The sequence below is a fragment of the Diadema antillarum genome, unplaced genomic scaffold, assembly GCF_040938485.1.
Source record: "Diadema antillarum isolate AM-2024a unplaced genomic scaffold, OU_Dant_1.0 seq00000512_RagTag, whole genome shotgun sequence".
NCBI classification, from domain to species: domain Eukaryota; kingdom Metazoa; phylum Echinodermata; class Echinoidea; order Diadematoida; family Diadematidae; genus Diadema; species Diadema antillarum.
Genome location: NW_027271466.1, coordinates 1,064,049 through 1,078,718, shown reverse-complemented (window position 1 = coordinate 1,078,718; position 14,670 = coordinate 1,064,049). Strand labels below are relative to the sequence as shown.

The 14,670-nt window shown below is 40.5% G+C and overlaps 1 protein-coding gene across 1 annotated transcript in view; it reads left to right on the top strand.

Annotated features, from left to right (window-relative positions):
- The window catches only part of LOC139734192 (tetratricopeptide repeat protein 28-like), a 139,870-nt gene extending 130,215 nt beyond the window's left edge, over positions 1-9,655 (top strand). The window contains exons 12-16 of the mRNA XM_071644997.1: positions 351-585; positions 1,147-1,223; positions 6,262-6,373; positions 7,005-7,112; positions 7,497-9,655. Of these exons, the coding sequence (XP_071501098.1) occupies positions 351-585; positions 1,147-1,223; positions 6,262-6,373; positions 7,005-7,112; positions 7,497-9,655 (2,691 nt within the window). The remainder of the gene's footprint in view (positions 1-350; positions 586-1,146; positions 1,224-6,261; positions 6,374-7,004; positions 7,113-7,496) is intronic.
- Positions 9,656-14,670: the final 5,015 nt, after the last annotated feature.

Below are 14,670 nucleotides of genomic sequence, written 5' to 3'. Positions count from 1 at the left end.
TTGATGTGCAACATTTAGATTTGATAGTCTTTATAGATAGTTGTGTAGAAGTAATATTTGATTGTCCAGTAAGAGAAGTGCTGTTGACTGTCACAATTTGTACAGCAACTCTTGACAAAAATTTATGCACAGTTTTAGTGTGTGTGATTAGAGTTAACTTAAAGTAGGTTAAAGAACAAGCATGAGTAGTTTATAGGTGCCTATGTGAAGTCAGTGGTGAAGAGTGTTCATTAAGAAAATTAGAAAGGATGTCAGAGCTCTCTGAGATCATTACTGATGTTAAGATGACCTCATGTTTTCATTGATCTCATTCCCTCCCACCTCTTGTCCTCCCCCCCCCTCCCCGCCAGATTGAGAAGTCCCTGCAGCGTATCAACCGAGGCCAGACCAACCCCATGTACACCACCCAGCAGAGCATCACGAAGCGGGTGGGGCCAGTGAGGGGGTGGCAGGAACTGCTGAAGTCTGTGGGCTTCCGCTTTGAGGAGGAGATCTCACCCACCATCCCGCCTTCTGTCTTCTTCCCCCAGTCTGACCCAGGGGACAGGCTGCTACAGGCCAGTGCCAGTCTGCAGGCCCTGCTCGGTAAGTTTCTTCGGGGATTAGGAAACAACACAATGATTTCAAGAGTAATTGGGCTCTGATTGACATTAAAAACCAGAGGTTGTTTCCTATACTCTAGCTGTAACTTGCTAAGTTAACCCCCCCCCCAAAAAAAAAAACAACAACAACAACAACAAAAAAAACAACCAAACCAACAACAACAACAACAACAAACAACAACAACAAACAAAACAAAACTATGCTTTTATGTTTGTTGCAAAAGTATATTTCATCATGTTTTAGTGTAAAGCTGTTTTAGTTACATACAAGTATGCTTTCCTTAATAGAGTAAAAAATGGAAAGTGCATACAGAATTCTTTCAATTTGGGGGTCCGTGGTAGCATCTGAAATAATCTCTGAAGTGTGAAAAATCAGATGTTTGCCACATGTATGAGTATATTATGAAGATCACCATATGGTTTATGAAGATCACCGTATGGTGGTGAAGCAGTTATGGTTGGGTATCTAGCAGTTGAGTGAATGATATGTAGTGCTGACTTCAGTTTCTTTGTAATGAGTTATCTGTTCTTTTTCGTGTTTCAGGCTTGTCCAACCAAACCAACCTTGCCATCTCAAAGCTGCTCCCATCACCCGAAGCAGCTCTTGAAATCATAGAAATGGTGAGTGTCTAGAATGTCAGCTTCAGTGAGTAGATATTATGTGACCTATGAAGATCTATGTGTACAGTTTGCATAGCTACCAATTTGTATACTTTTATAATATCAAGTGTCTTTCTTTTTTATTTTCGTTAAAATTAAGAAAATGTATTTTGAAAATGAAAAATATGTTTCTTTCGAAATTGATTTAGTATGCTTATTGGGTGCAGTTTGTGCATATCTAAGCCAGCGTATAATTTTTAACATATATTTTTTTTTAAAACCCTGCATTAGTCTGCATTGTGATATGCAGATTTTAGCAGCCCTGAGTTTTAGGTTGGACAGCATATATGTAATCTGTTCAGTGCAAATACTGCTAGAGCTTATCAGCATGATTATTGCTGCCTATAGATTTTTAATTTGTCTTTAAGCTTGAGATTTTCTCGTACAGATGACGCAGAAAAGTGTCTCCAAATGTATACAATGTAGAATGGGATGAAATATGCTGACTTTATTCCTGCAATAAATGCATACCGAGTGTTTTATTCAATGTAGTCGGCACTAACTTGACGTGCCTTTACCCTTATTGTGAGTGGGTAGAGATGAAATTCATTACATGTGTCAGTGTATGCATTGTACATCTAGTTGCTTGTAGATCAACAACTGTATGCCCATCACACAGTCCCTCCTGTGTTGTGCAAAAAAAAATAAATAAATGGAATGTTGCTTGTCCTGTGACGTTTGCAGCATTTAGAGACTTCAAATGCTTTCGTTAGAACCTGGAAGCATTACCCCCATAATGCTTTGTCAATGTTGTGCCATTGTATATCAAAATGCAGTGTTACATGTTCTTCAATGTATATCATAATGCAGCTTTGCTTTAATGTAGTTTATCACACCCTAATAATGCCTATATCATTTTGCATCTCAACGCATATGACTGCTCCGCTCCCACCCCACACCCTGCCCTTGCCATATATGTTGCCCTGCCCTGCCCCACCCACCACCTCCGTCAACCCCCCATTCATCCATCCATCCATCCATCCGTCCATTCATTCATTTGTCCATTCATTCATTTGTCCATTCATCCGTTCATCTGTCACATCTCATCCCAAACTCTCCTGGGGAGTAGCTGTATGCACTGCTGATTGAGCTGGAGAAGTTGAGGAGTGAGCAGCGGGGGGAGAGCCCCACAGGCCTGGACGCCAGCAGCCTACACATACCCAGCTACCTGCAGTCCCCTGGGACTGTCCAGAAACATATGGTAGACACTAACACAAAGCACCAACACAAATGCACCAACACAGATGCACATGCATACACACAGTAGTTCACAATTAGGAGAGATGATATGCCAGTTTTATACTAACATATTCAAATTTTTGCATTTTTCGTCTTTTTTCTTTTAATGGGCTTTTCAATTCACCCATTCAATTGGAATAAATTTCATCGCTTGTAACCTGAAAAACATGCATTGGTGTTGTTGTTATATACTGCATTTGATAATCCTCAATTCTGATTGGTCAAAGGTGCAGTAAATAGTTTTCGCTATACTGCCCAGCAGTCAGCTACTGGTTTTCAAGATGTGCATAAGTATATCTTGTGTGCGTATTATATTTGCGTGTTGTCGCTCATTGTGAAAGTATCTTGCGCTCATATCTTTGTTGGCGCATTGTGAAATGATACTTTATGTAATTTTTCTGACCGTTCATACAACAACTTCATGTTCAATAAACATCTTGAACTACACTTTGTAAGTGGAATGTGGTATATACAGATGTAAAACAAATATCCATATTGGTTAAGACTACTTAACAAATATCGCATATTGGTTAAGACTACTTGCCCACAGTGATTTCTCAGCAGTGCTGTGCAGCTCAACTTCATCTTGGGACATACTAGCACTGTTGAGAAATCACCTCTAGGCAAATAGTTTTGACCATACCCCTTGAAGCAGTCAATACTTGTATGCTATATCAGGCAATACTGATATACACTGTAGTCTTTCCTTGTTATAAGAACAACCCCTCTAAGTAAAATGAGCAAAAAGCCAAAGTATGTTAGTAAACTGGACTGTTTGCCACACACTTAAAAGGGTGACACACTAGCACACTGCTCTTCTTGCATAGTTTTTATTCTTACATCTACAGCTAACCAATGACCTGACTTTTTAAGATCATACAGAATACATGTACATATAAACATGCACATACACATACAGATGTATAATACTGAGTACACCCACAACACCACCTACACATACACGCAGACACAAACATATACTGTATACGCCATATATTTAGCGAGTCTAAATTTTTGTGGATCGGGACTTCCCGACAATTTCACCAGTGGTAAAATTCGCGATCGTGGAGTAATGTACTGAATGGAGAAATGTACACGTGTGCGTCACATTCATGTCGGAGTCAGAGTCATTATTTTTGTGTCTTTAATTGCGCAAATAGCACCTGACTCGTGAAATTCGCGAAAATAAAAACCTCGCAAAATATTCAGCATATTTGGTAGTATACTTGTATTCATTCACAGACACAAAAGCATACACATTCACATGATTATGCTTTAAAACTGAATACAGACATATATACATAGATACAGGCACACACTTACCATCAAACATATGTGTATATTATGTGCGCACATGCACGGAGTGACCTCTTTGCCTCACCCTAGTGTACCTACAACTTGTACACTCTCCTGCAAGCAGTGCACATGAGTCAGTGACACCAAAGCATGCTATGAATTATTCTAGACACCCACACTCACACCTCCTCCTGTTTTGGTATCACTTCCTCACATTGCCTCTGTCTCCTCACCCTCATACACAATGTCCTCATCCAACCTATTCCTAAGTTTTATGCACTCTCACCGCCATGCACTCTCATTCTTGATATATTCTCCTCTCTCTTTGCTGTGATTAATCCATTCTCATTCTCTGCCTCCAAAATACTTAGAAAGAGCAACAGCCTCATTTCCACTTTGATTGATTTCAATAGGTTGTCATTTATACATTCAATTTTGTACTGCCATTCAGTGCGACAAGTACTTGTCAGTTTATTGATCACCGCACTTTTGGACTCTCTTCAAGTAATACTTAGACAGTGAATGTACATTTGTTCCAATGATTGTTAATTTCAAAGGTGGCAAGATTTAATTGTTGTTATTGCTCCTGCAAAGTTTAAATCATTGTACAGATTCATTATTATTTTTATAATGTATCATCCTCTCTTCTCATGCAATGTACCTTTTTATGTGTCACTGAAATTTTGTGAAAAAAAATAGGGGAAAAATCTTTTGGTTTGATTTGGTACCTTTAATGTTTTAAATTCTGGCTTACAAAAATTCTTCTTGCTGTCTTTCTTACTCACTTTGTTGGCTGTTCTCTTTATTAGTCTGTTATGTGTGGTTGACACTGAATTCAAGTATTCTATACACTTCTATCTTGGCAGAGTGTTACTGTAGTTCAGACAGTTCTTAGCACCGTAACTTACCTTGCTATTATTATATTGCAACTATATAGTATGTATACTGTGAGTTATGCCTATTTATGTTAATGTCTTTGCTATAGTGGATTCTAAGTATTTTGTTGTCTTGCAGTTCATGATTGTTGTGGTGATACTGCAGTCAGGGTAGTACAATATTTAACCTTTTACAATGTATATGCCCATGCACTTACAAAATGCACTGTAGCTTAACTGGCAGAGACTCCTACTCTCCCGCTTTCGACGAGAGATCTCCCGCCGAAAGCCCATTTTTGCAAAAATCTCCTGTTCTCCCGCTTGAGATTTAATTTCTCCCGCTTGAAATGATTGCTTACTTAGTGTAATCGTATGTTGAAAAATAAGCCTTAGATAGCATGAGATAACATCTAGAACCCTTGAGCTGGACCCCAGCCACAAGGAACTTCACGCTTTGCGCACATCAAGTTGGAGTCTCCCGTTTGCTAGGGGTTTCAGGCGGGAGAATCTCCAGATCAGAAGGTGCTTGGGGTTGGAGTCTCTGAACTGGTCAAGATTTTTCATAAGCACTCAATAATCTACTCTAATGTGCAAAGTTTCTCAGTCCAGTAGAAAGGACATGATGGCACAATAGCTGTTATACCCCCATTCCACAGAGATTGCTTCTCATCGGTCACTCATCGTAAGCAAAGTTTGTTGCTTCTGACCACCCACCAAAGTGTATCAGATCACATTGGTCGACCATCTGGTCAGTGTCGGACATGTCGTGCGGTGATCCGATCAAACACAAGTCGCAATCATCAGACTGCGATCCGATACACTTCGATGGGTGGCCGGAAGCAACAGACTTTGCTTCCAGTGAGTGACTGATGAGAAAAAAATATATGTGGAATGGAGGTATTGGGGGATTAGATAATCTCAATTTATTGATAATGAGCTTCCAGACATCTGTGCCAATGGGCAAAATGGGCACTCCAGCAAACAGAGGACAGTATGGATGTATGAAAAAAAGAAGAGAATAATGCCAGCAGGGATTCATGACAACTTTTGGTAAAAGCAGTGCCAAAACCCTGAACTTAGTGTATATATGTAGTTGTTGATGTAAGAAAGTTTAGCCATCAGTGTTAACTCTTAGTACCCCAGAGATATGTTTCTGGTTGTGCAGGCAAAATATCATATGATGGACCGTTGAGATACCAGACTGTTTCACACACTGTGTGCACAAAGTTTATCTTACCATTTAAGCGATTGTATGATGTCCAACATGCAATGTGGCCGAAATGCAGCCACGTGTCATTGGGAAAAATGAGAAAGAACATAAGAGTTGGATGGTACTGCAGACATATGTTGCTGTTAGTAAAGAGTTGATCACTCAGGAAGCAAATGGAAAGGTAATATGATAGTAATTTAAATGAGAATGAATATGTACTGTCTGTAGTTCGGATGCTATAAAATTGGAAATAGAATTTGTCAGCTATCTAGGACGGAAGAACAAACAAATAATCGGTAATGAGTGAAGCATTTGGAGGTAGTGAAGCACAGTGAGCTAATGATCTCATCTCTACGTATTCGTTGCTCACCTGGAGCAGCTTCAGCATGTGCAGTCAAAATACAGCCGAGATCGGGAAGGAGGGATCCAGCTGCCAGTCCAGGCCAAGCTGTGGAGGACACCCGGCTGCCATGAGCTTCTGGCTTCACTAGGTAAGCCACCACAAACAGAAACAAACTCTTTCTTGACTCTTCTGAAGTGATCACAGTTAGGATAAATGTACTAAAGGAAAATGTATTTCCAAGTATCGGGTGTATACACATATAAATGAACTATGTATGATATATTAGTCTGCAACAAAATGATGATGGATAACAATATGTAAAATAGAAGTAAAAGAATGTGTCAGTGGATAAAACAAAAAGAACAAAGTCATGTGAATGCGTTATGTCTTACCTTGCAAAAGTAGGGATGGTACATAGTGTATTTATTATTTTTTTTCAGGAGTGTTACCAGTAGCCACTGTGATACTGTCAGATGGCTAACTTTTTAACAAGAGAGGATATAGTGGTGCAGACAGCTTGTGACTAATAATTACAGTATGTTTATGTTTTTTCGTATGCTTGATGCTTATGAAAACTGATGCAGGCATGCATGACATGGGCAAGATTCTGTTTATACCTGTGTGACATTCACATATGTGTAAACAAGAACATAGTCCCATGTACATGATGAATACAAATATATTTGTTGTAAACAGGTCAAAACAATTTGTATGATCCTTTCTAAGATCCATGCAGAGTATTCACTGTTGGACATGTAATTTTGACTTTGTCCTTGCAGGATTCGATTTGATTGATGTTGGTCGGGAAGAGGTGCTACTCATCACCAGCAAACAAGTGAGCAGGAAAGTCATCCACTACACCCTGCAGGGACTTCTGGCTATCTTCAGTAAGTGTCTCATTCTTTGGGCTTGGGGCATTTGTAATATATATCCGAAGATGCCGCCTGTGGAAAGTTTCCATTGTAGTGATTAACCCATTACATATGGTAGCCTTCAAGGCTCTGTAGAAATGGATCTAGGACTGTGGAAACTTGTAGGGAAGAGGTTAAACAGAAATGACACCAATCTGCTCAGCTCACAACCAATCAGTTGACTTAATTTTGAATCGCAAGTTTTACTTTTGAAGCAGTGTGTCATTTTTCCTTGAATATGACCCTAGATTGACATGCATCTTTTGGGGATTTCATTCAATTGAAGCATATAATTGATGGTATTGCAGCTATCATGAATGTGGAACTTAATACATTGTGTTTGGATGTCCTTCTTTACAGATCCAACTGAGGCTCCCAAGACCCTCCCCTTGGAGAGTTTCTCGTCCATGGAGAGTCTGAACTCAGAGACGTCAGGGACCTCCATGTCTGGGATGTCAGGCTTCTCTCTTTCTGCCATGTCAGGAACTTCCATTATCTCCAGCCACTCCCTCAAGGCTGGGGAGGCTGTCCCTCCTCAGAGCAAGATCTCAAGGTCCATTGTGCGCAGCGTCAAGGAGGGTCGCCGCAACCACCTCCAGTCAACACCCAAGAATCACATCTGGCGGGGTAGTTCGGACTACCAGAACTCCAGCATGAACTCCTTGAGCCTAAACAACCCAGCGCTGTCCCCGGTGTCACCAAGTCCTCCCTCAACTCCGGACCCAGCGCTGCAGAAGCAGGTGAATGGGACTGAGCACAAGAAGAGCACCTCGAATCATCCAGGAATACCAGAGGAGGTCCTGGCCTTCTTGCAGGATGAAAATGCTTTCAGTCCAGATTCTGTTCCACCTCCCATGAGACTTGCCTCGGACAGTCCAGTCTCTCTTGGGTCGCAGCGATCATCCAGGGAGTCGTTGATTGGAGGAACCAATTCCCCTGTAGTTGGAACAGTCAATCCTGCCTTCATAGATGAAACTGACGATATCGTGAGTGAACGTGGTTATACCCTTGCTGCCCTGAAAAGATTGAGTCCGACTGTAAGAGGAATTAGTCCAACTGGTAAGGGGAAGATTGGATCCAACAGACCCAGTCGATCTCCATCACCAGGAGACGTCTTCCTGCCTAGTGCTGCTGTCAATGCTTTGGGCCAAACCTCTAGGAATAGTAGTCGTGGAAACAGTCCGGCTGGGAAGCCTGTCATTTCTGGGAAGACGCGCCGTCAGAATAGCACCGATAGTGTCGACAGTTCCAAGGGTGCCAGGCAGAAGAACAGAACATCCCCCCTGCAGACCCTTGGACATGAAGCCATTGCCATGAGGGTTTTGCGCGACACCATGAAGCACATGACTGCCGTCGAGCGAATGCAGCAGTACTCTGACCTCCAGCACAACAGGGAGAAGTTGCGGAGAAACAGCAGCCAGGACAGGAGCAGTCCACTGGACCAGGACAGCAAAGTTGTCACCGGCAGCAACAGCTCTAGCAATAACAGCAGCTCTGTGCCAGAGCAAGGCAGAAATGTTGCCTCAACTCATCGGCCCGTTTCTGCCACAGTAGTAGAAAGCAGAATTCACCATCATACAGCAAATGCAGAGACCAAGAGTGCGCCCATGTCCTCCATGGTAGGAACTTTGGAGAAGGCAGAGCGTAGGCCACCTCCTCCAATCAAGGCCAAGCCTCCTCGAGCATTCTTTGAACAAAAATTGCAGGGCAGTTCAGTTAATACCCAGTATCCTCGTCCGTATGTGCAAGCTAATGGTGGTGTTCCTAGCAGGACTAATGGGTATGGTCCAGTTGGACTTGGTCCAGACAGACCTGGCACTAAGGGAGTTTTATTGCAGTCAAATCTTGCTCCCAGCCTAAACAGGACTAATAACAACAACCAAAGAATGTCAGGGGGTAGTGAGAGTAGTGATGGGAGTTCCACCTACCCACGTAGCTCAGTGTCCAGTGATCCAGACCGAGGGGACTCTCAGCGGGAGACTCCGCCCTACAACCACCCTTATCACAACCAGCCAACCTTGCCACATACAAAACCCTTCAACAATTCCCCGCCCCCGGACTACAAACAGATCATGCTGTCTCGGCAGAGATCTCTCACTGACAATACCCCTAGTCCCAACAGCAGCCTAGACACTTCGAGCCAGGCACGGGCTTCTCCCCTCACCTCACAAGCCAACCAGTACATGAATCGCAGACCTGGTAGTGCTCTCAGCACAAATAGCAGCTTGTACTCATCAACCTCGTCCATCCAGAGCGTCATCCACGTCCCCTCCGCAGCAAGTGCCGTGCAGAATCCGCGCCAGATTACGAAGGTCCGACAGGGAAGCCTAGACAGCACCACGTCTTCGGACAGCCTCGGGCTGGTGAACTCTCCACGCACCCCTCTGACTCCCAACAGACCCATGGTGAATGGGGGCATCAAGACACCCATCTCATCACCCCGAGACTCCACAATCGTCACCAAGGATGGAGAGAGGAAGGTTGTAGGACAGAGGGTTTACCAGTCATCACCTTGCTGATCAAGTTCCCCTTTTTCAGATTATACTTAGCATGAGAGAAGGCACAAGTACTTAAATCTGTGACACACATGCACCCACAGACAGACTCACAATTATGTATCTGATGCAGCACAAGCATGATCAACATATTTTGAAGAATATGTTGTCATATGAGAAAAAGAAAGGTGTAAACTCCACAGACATTTTACTGCACAAAGCCTTTACTGGATTTCGAAGGACAGCAAAAACATCGTATGTTTGACATTGGTGAGCTATTATGTGTTGAAACCATGACACCTTGGATTGCACTTGGATCACATATCAGTCCTACCTGAATGCAGGTTGGTATGAGTGCACCGTAAGTTGACGCTGGCACAAATCATTGACAATTTTCCATGGGCATGTGTAGGAGTCAGCTATGCTGCTGAAGTATGAAGCACCAAACCAAAGATGTTGAATGTGCCAAAACTGCTTTTTGCAGAGGTAATCTGCTCAGTTGTTTGGTTAAAATGTATGATGTGATGATATGTTTCATCACTAAGAACATCCCCCAAAGAGATACAGTGGAATTGAAGGAATACTGAGTGAATTGTACATCTGAAAGGCAAAATGAAAACTAGCCTTTTGAAAAATTGAGGTATTAGTGGCAGTTGTCATTTCCTTGATGGCTAATCAAGCCCAGCTCACTAGATCATGTTTTGTAGTGTACCTACAGTGTATGCTATAGTTTGTACTTGTACGTTGTGATGGTATGATGCTATTTAACAGTCATTCCTTGCACAAACACATTTAAAACAAAATAAAACAAAACAAAACAATCCTCAAAGGTATGCTGGAATATTCCATTCAAATAAAATGTCTTCATGTCAAAATTGTGCCCTAACTGAAACCAAAGAGTCACACTGTGTGTTCTTACCAAATTATGACTGTAGATCTCCCCTTTTTCATTAATTTCTTGATATCTATATATCTTTTCCTTTTGAAAGAATGATATGATGTGATTATGGGTAATTTGAAAGAATCAAAGAGTACCTCCATGAACTGTAGGATTGAATGATAATTGGATAAAGCTGGTTTTTAAAAACAAGCGTCTGCGTTTTACCCCTCCACAGCGATTCATTTTTTATATTTTGGGCTAAATGCCTGAAGATGCTAACAATATTGGCATATAATTTAACAAACAAGATTTAAAGATATTTAATGACTGATCTGTGCTGAACCGGTTAGTTTTTTAAAGAAGAATCAATTGCCCAAACGTTTGAGTAAAATTTAAGTTAACTCCAAGAATATTTCTGTTTCTCTTGGCCAAACCAGAAGGAAGGTTGTTGTCATACTCAAGAAAAAAAGTACTGCATTCGTCTCAGTTGTTTTCCTGGATGTGAATTTTAGCAGGGGAGCTAGAAGGGTTGTTAGAATGGCTACCACCTCCCTTCACCTTCAAATAACTGACCAGCGCTTTCAAGTAAAGGACATAGAAATATTGTCTTCGTGCTTTTTGAGAGCCATTTCTGACAAAATGAAGGCTTGTCACAAGATAGTGCTGTTTATGAAATGAAAGCTGTGAAGATGTCTCTAGATTTGTAAGACCAATACACTTTTTCATAGAGGGAAGCATCAATGTTCTTTAATTCTTTAGAAATAAGAAAGAAAAACAGGAAATGTTCCTTTGACATACCAAAGACATTTAAAATACTAAATTCTGTCATTTAGCCACTAGCTTGGCCTGTATTCATAATAAATGACAATCCGTCTTGCTTCACAGAAAGCACAAGTATAACGACATCGCACAGTTCACAAAGTTGTGGGATGATAATAGTTATATTCGCATTAATGTTGATTTCCTTTGCACTCTCCTGTAATTCGATTTGTAGAAATTAGAGGTCTTTATAAGGACACCCTTTTTCTGGTTTTCATACACAGCTAGTTTATTTTGTTTGTAATCCCACTCAGATGATATACCACAACTCAGTGTTATATACATGTTATTGTTAAGCATTTTTGGTTACGGTTCTGAAAAGCTGATAGTAAGTACTTGCACCTAACCACTGACAGAAGATTCATTTTATCAACAAAATGTGATCTTGACACTAATCGTGATTATAGCTTCTCAAATGTCTGTCAACTGTCTGCTCATATTGGCCATTTTGATTTTATCTTATTAATTAAAAATTAATTGATTAATTAATGAAATTAATCGGTACAGTATCCACTGTGATTTACCAAGCTGTTATGTGTTTGTTATCTTTTATTCCTTGAAAGATCTGTTCTCTGAAGGAAGTTGTTAATCTGTGTACATGACTGACCCATTATATGTGAATGAAAGCTTGTGTCCCGTAGAAGTGCCTTTTTCTGGTAATGTGTCACAACGTTCAAGTGCGTGTGAATTTAACATAGTGTCTGTGAATTTTCTAATAGAAATCACTGCTTGACTTTTTGTAAGAATAAGCTTTTGCACCGAATTTTCCAAGCAATTCCGTAGTGTTTTTAATGCCAAGGAGAAAATAATTTTTATGACGATTTCACTGAGCATTATTTAAATTGCAAGTATTATGGTTATCTGGGGAAATGGATTGAAATATTTATATGTGTGATATCTTCCACTTTATTAATGCAATGTAAATTTATTGCACCATTAACTTATTTGATGATTCCACGAGAATATATGAGTATATGTATTCTTGTGTGCAACCTGTACAAAAGTGTAAATGTTTTAAATTTGTACATATAAAATGTGTATGAGAATGTCAGTGTTCATAGAGCATATTGTGTTATTAGTGCATATGTATTTCATTTTAGGTATTCATTGATGCAAAAGTCAACCTCAGACAGTATGTATATTGGTGTTTTATAGTTTCATGATGGTTTTAAAGTGTCATATGATTATATGAGATTACATATAGACGAGGATAGTCTTCTAAAAGATTAATTATGATATGTGCTTATAGCCTAAAATCTCCTTTTGTTTCAAGTTCATTTATATGTGAAATCAGTAAGAGTGTTTGGAATGTTTGGTGTCGTATTCTCTCTTTCCGTTCAGCTTTCCATTCCCTCAAAAACCATTCCTTTATCTTGAATCAATCCCAGTATCAGAGCATATTCCTTTTCAAAAAATAGTTCTTCTCTATGGAGTAGGGAATGACCCCCAAGTATCTGAAGTCTTAAGGTTATTTTAAAGTTCATTAACATGAATTCAAAACAAGTTTGTTTGTTTTCGTTTTTTGTTTTTTTTAAGAAGATTTGCTTGCTCTGTTATTCATTGATAATCTTTGAAGACACAACATACCGGAGTGCTCACTGTTAATTGCTGGATTTGAAAGTGAATGAAGAAAGTCGTATAAGAGGCAGTGTCCTAATGTGCTTCTTTCAAACTTGCAGATACTTGATTCCAGGTTTATAGATCAGATCTTACCATGATTGAGCTTGATACATTGTGATTTGCTGATGTGGTATTCTACACCTATGCGAGACTTGCAATAGTCTTATAAAGGTATTGATTGCATCCTGCTGGTACAGTTTGTGAGGCATGCCATGTGAGATCTCAGTGAAGATTCTCACTATGAATATCTCGTAGACCTGGCTGAACATTACCCAAACAGGGTTGGGGGAAAGCTGTCTTTGAGAGTGGGTCCCTCTGTTTTATTATCTGTATAGCTACACAGTAATTTGCATAGCCTCTGTACAATGGTTGTCGTGATGATATGATAATGCACACTGTTGTTCTTGTGATGGGAGAAGTGATTGAGAATAGGCCAAATACTAACGTGTTGTAGGATGGGAAGGGGAGTAGAAGTTAATCAGCAGATTTGATTTGAGATGGTTGTAAGATTTGGAAGATATCTTACATCTACACTTGTGCAGTATGCTTTTACGTATCCGTCCAGGTACTCTTGTACTTACATACAGCTTAGTGCTGATGTGTGGTGTAGCAGTTTTCACAATTACCGTGCTGCCTATATAATGTCACAGTGCTTATTAGGTGAGTTTAGTGTGAAGTTGTACAAAATAATGTGGGCACTGCTGGTTTGTTCAAGCATTGTTGGTTTACTTGATAAGGTCACAGTACTTTTGGATGTAGATGCCATATTTCATTCAGATTCACCAACATCTTTATACATTCCCACTGTTGTAAGCTCTGAGGACCAATGTTCTACCGTACCCCATACACACACACACACACGCTCACACACACTCATGCATTATGCATTTCTCATTCAACCAATAGAAGTACCATAGACAGTGCTGTGTATGGTACATCCACTTATGCTGTGGAATAATATGCTTCCTATGTAGGGCCGTGTGTGTGTGTGTGTGTGTGTGTGTGTGTGTGTGTGTGTGTGTGTGTGTGTGTGTGTGTGTGTAGTGAGGAGGGTATAAGGGATGATAGGAGTAAGGTTAACATTGCCAGTATTGACTAAATAAGCACAAAGGTACAAAATAATGCACGATATTTCTCCTTCGCAGAGTCTTCAGTGGAAACCCTTGTACTTGCAAATGTTTGTTTGTTCGTTTTTGTTGTGACGGGTTAATCCCACGAGACCGAGACCCACAAGTTAGACATTGAAAAAAGGTCCATGAATCATACAGCCCATGAGTTTGACACTAGGCAAATAAGGCCCATGAGTTCGACACTAGGTAAAAACAACCCACGAGCTCGACATTACAACACAGGGCTTAGTCGGTCTCATGGGCCTTGTTTCCTGAGTGTTGAACTCATGGGCTGTATGACTCATGGGTTATATAACTCACAGGCTGTATGACTTAGGGACTGTATAATTCTTGGGTGTCAGGAATCGTGACGTGCACCCGTTGTGACTGGTTTCTAGAATTGGAACTGTTGAGGCTGATCCAGTGTCATCTTGAAGTATGTTTCATGATGTAGACAGTGTAACTCACCCAGTGTGTTCAGGGTATGCTTCAATTATACGCACAAGTGCACAAGAAGTGAAGAACTTAAGTATTCATTACACTCTCATAGTTGGCAGTATTCATGCACACATGTGGATTTTTTAGGAAATTTTTTTTTTCTTACAATTTAT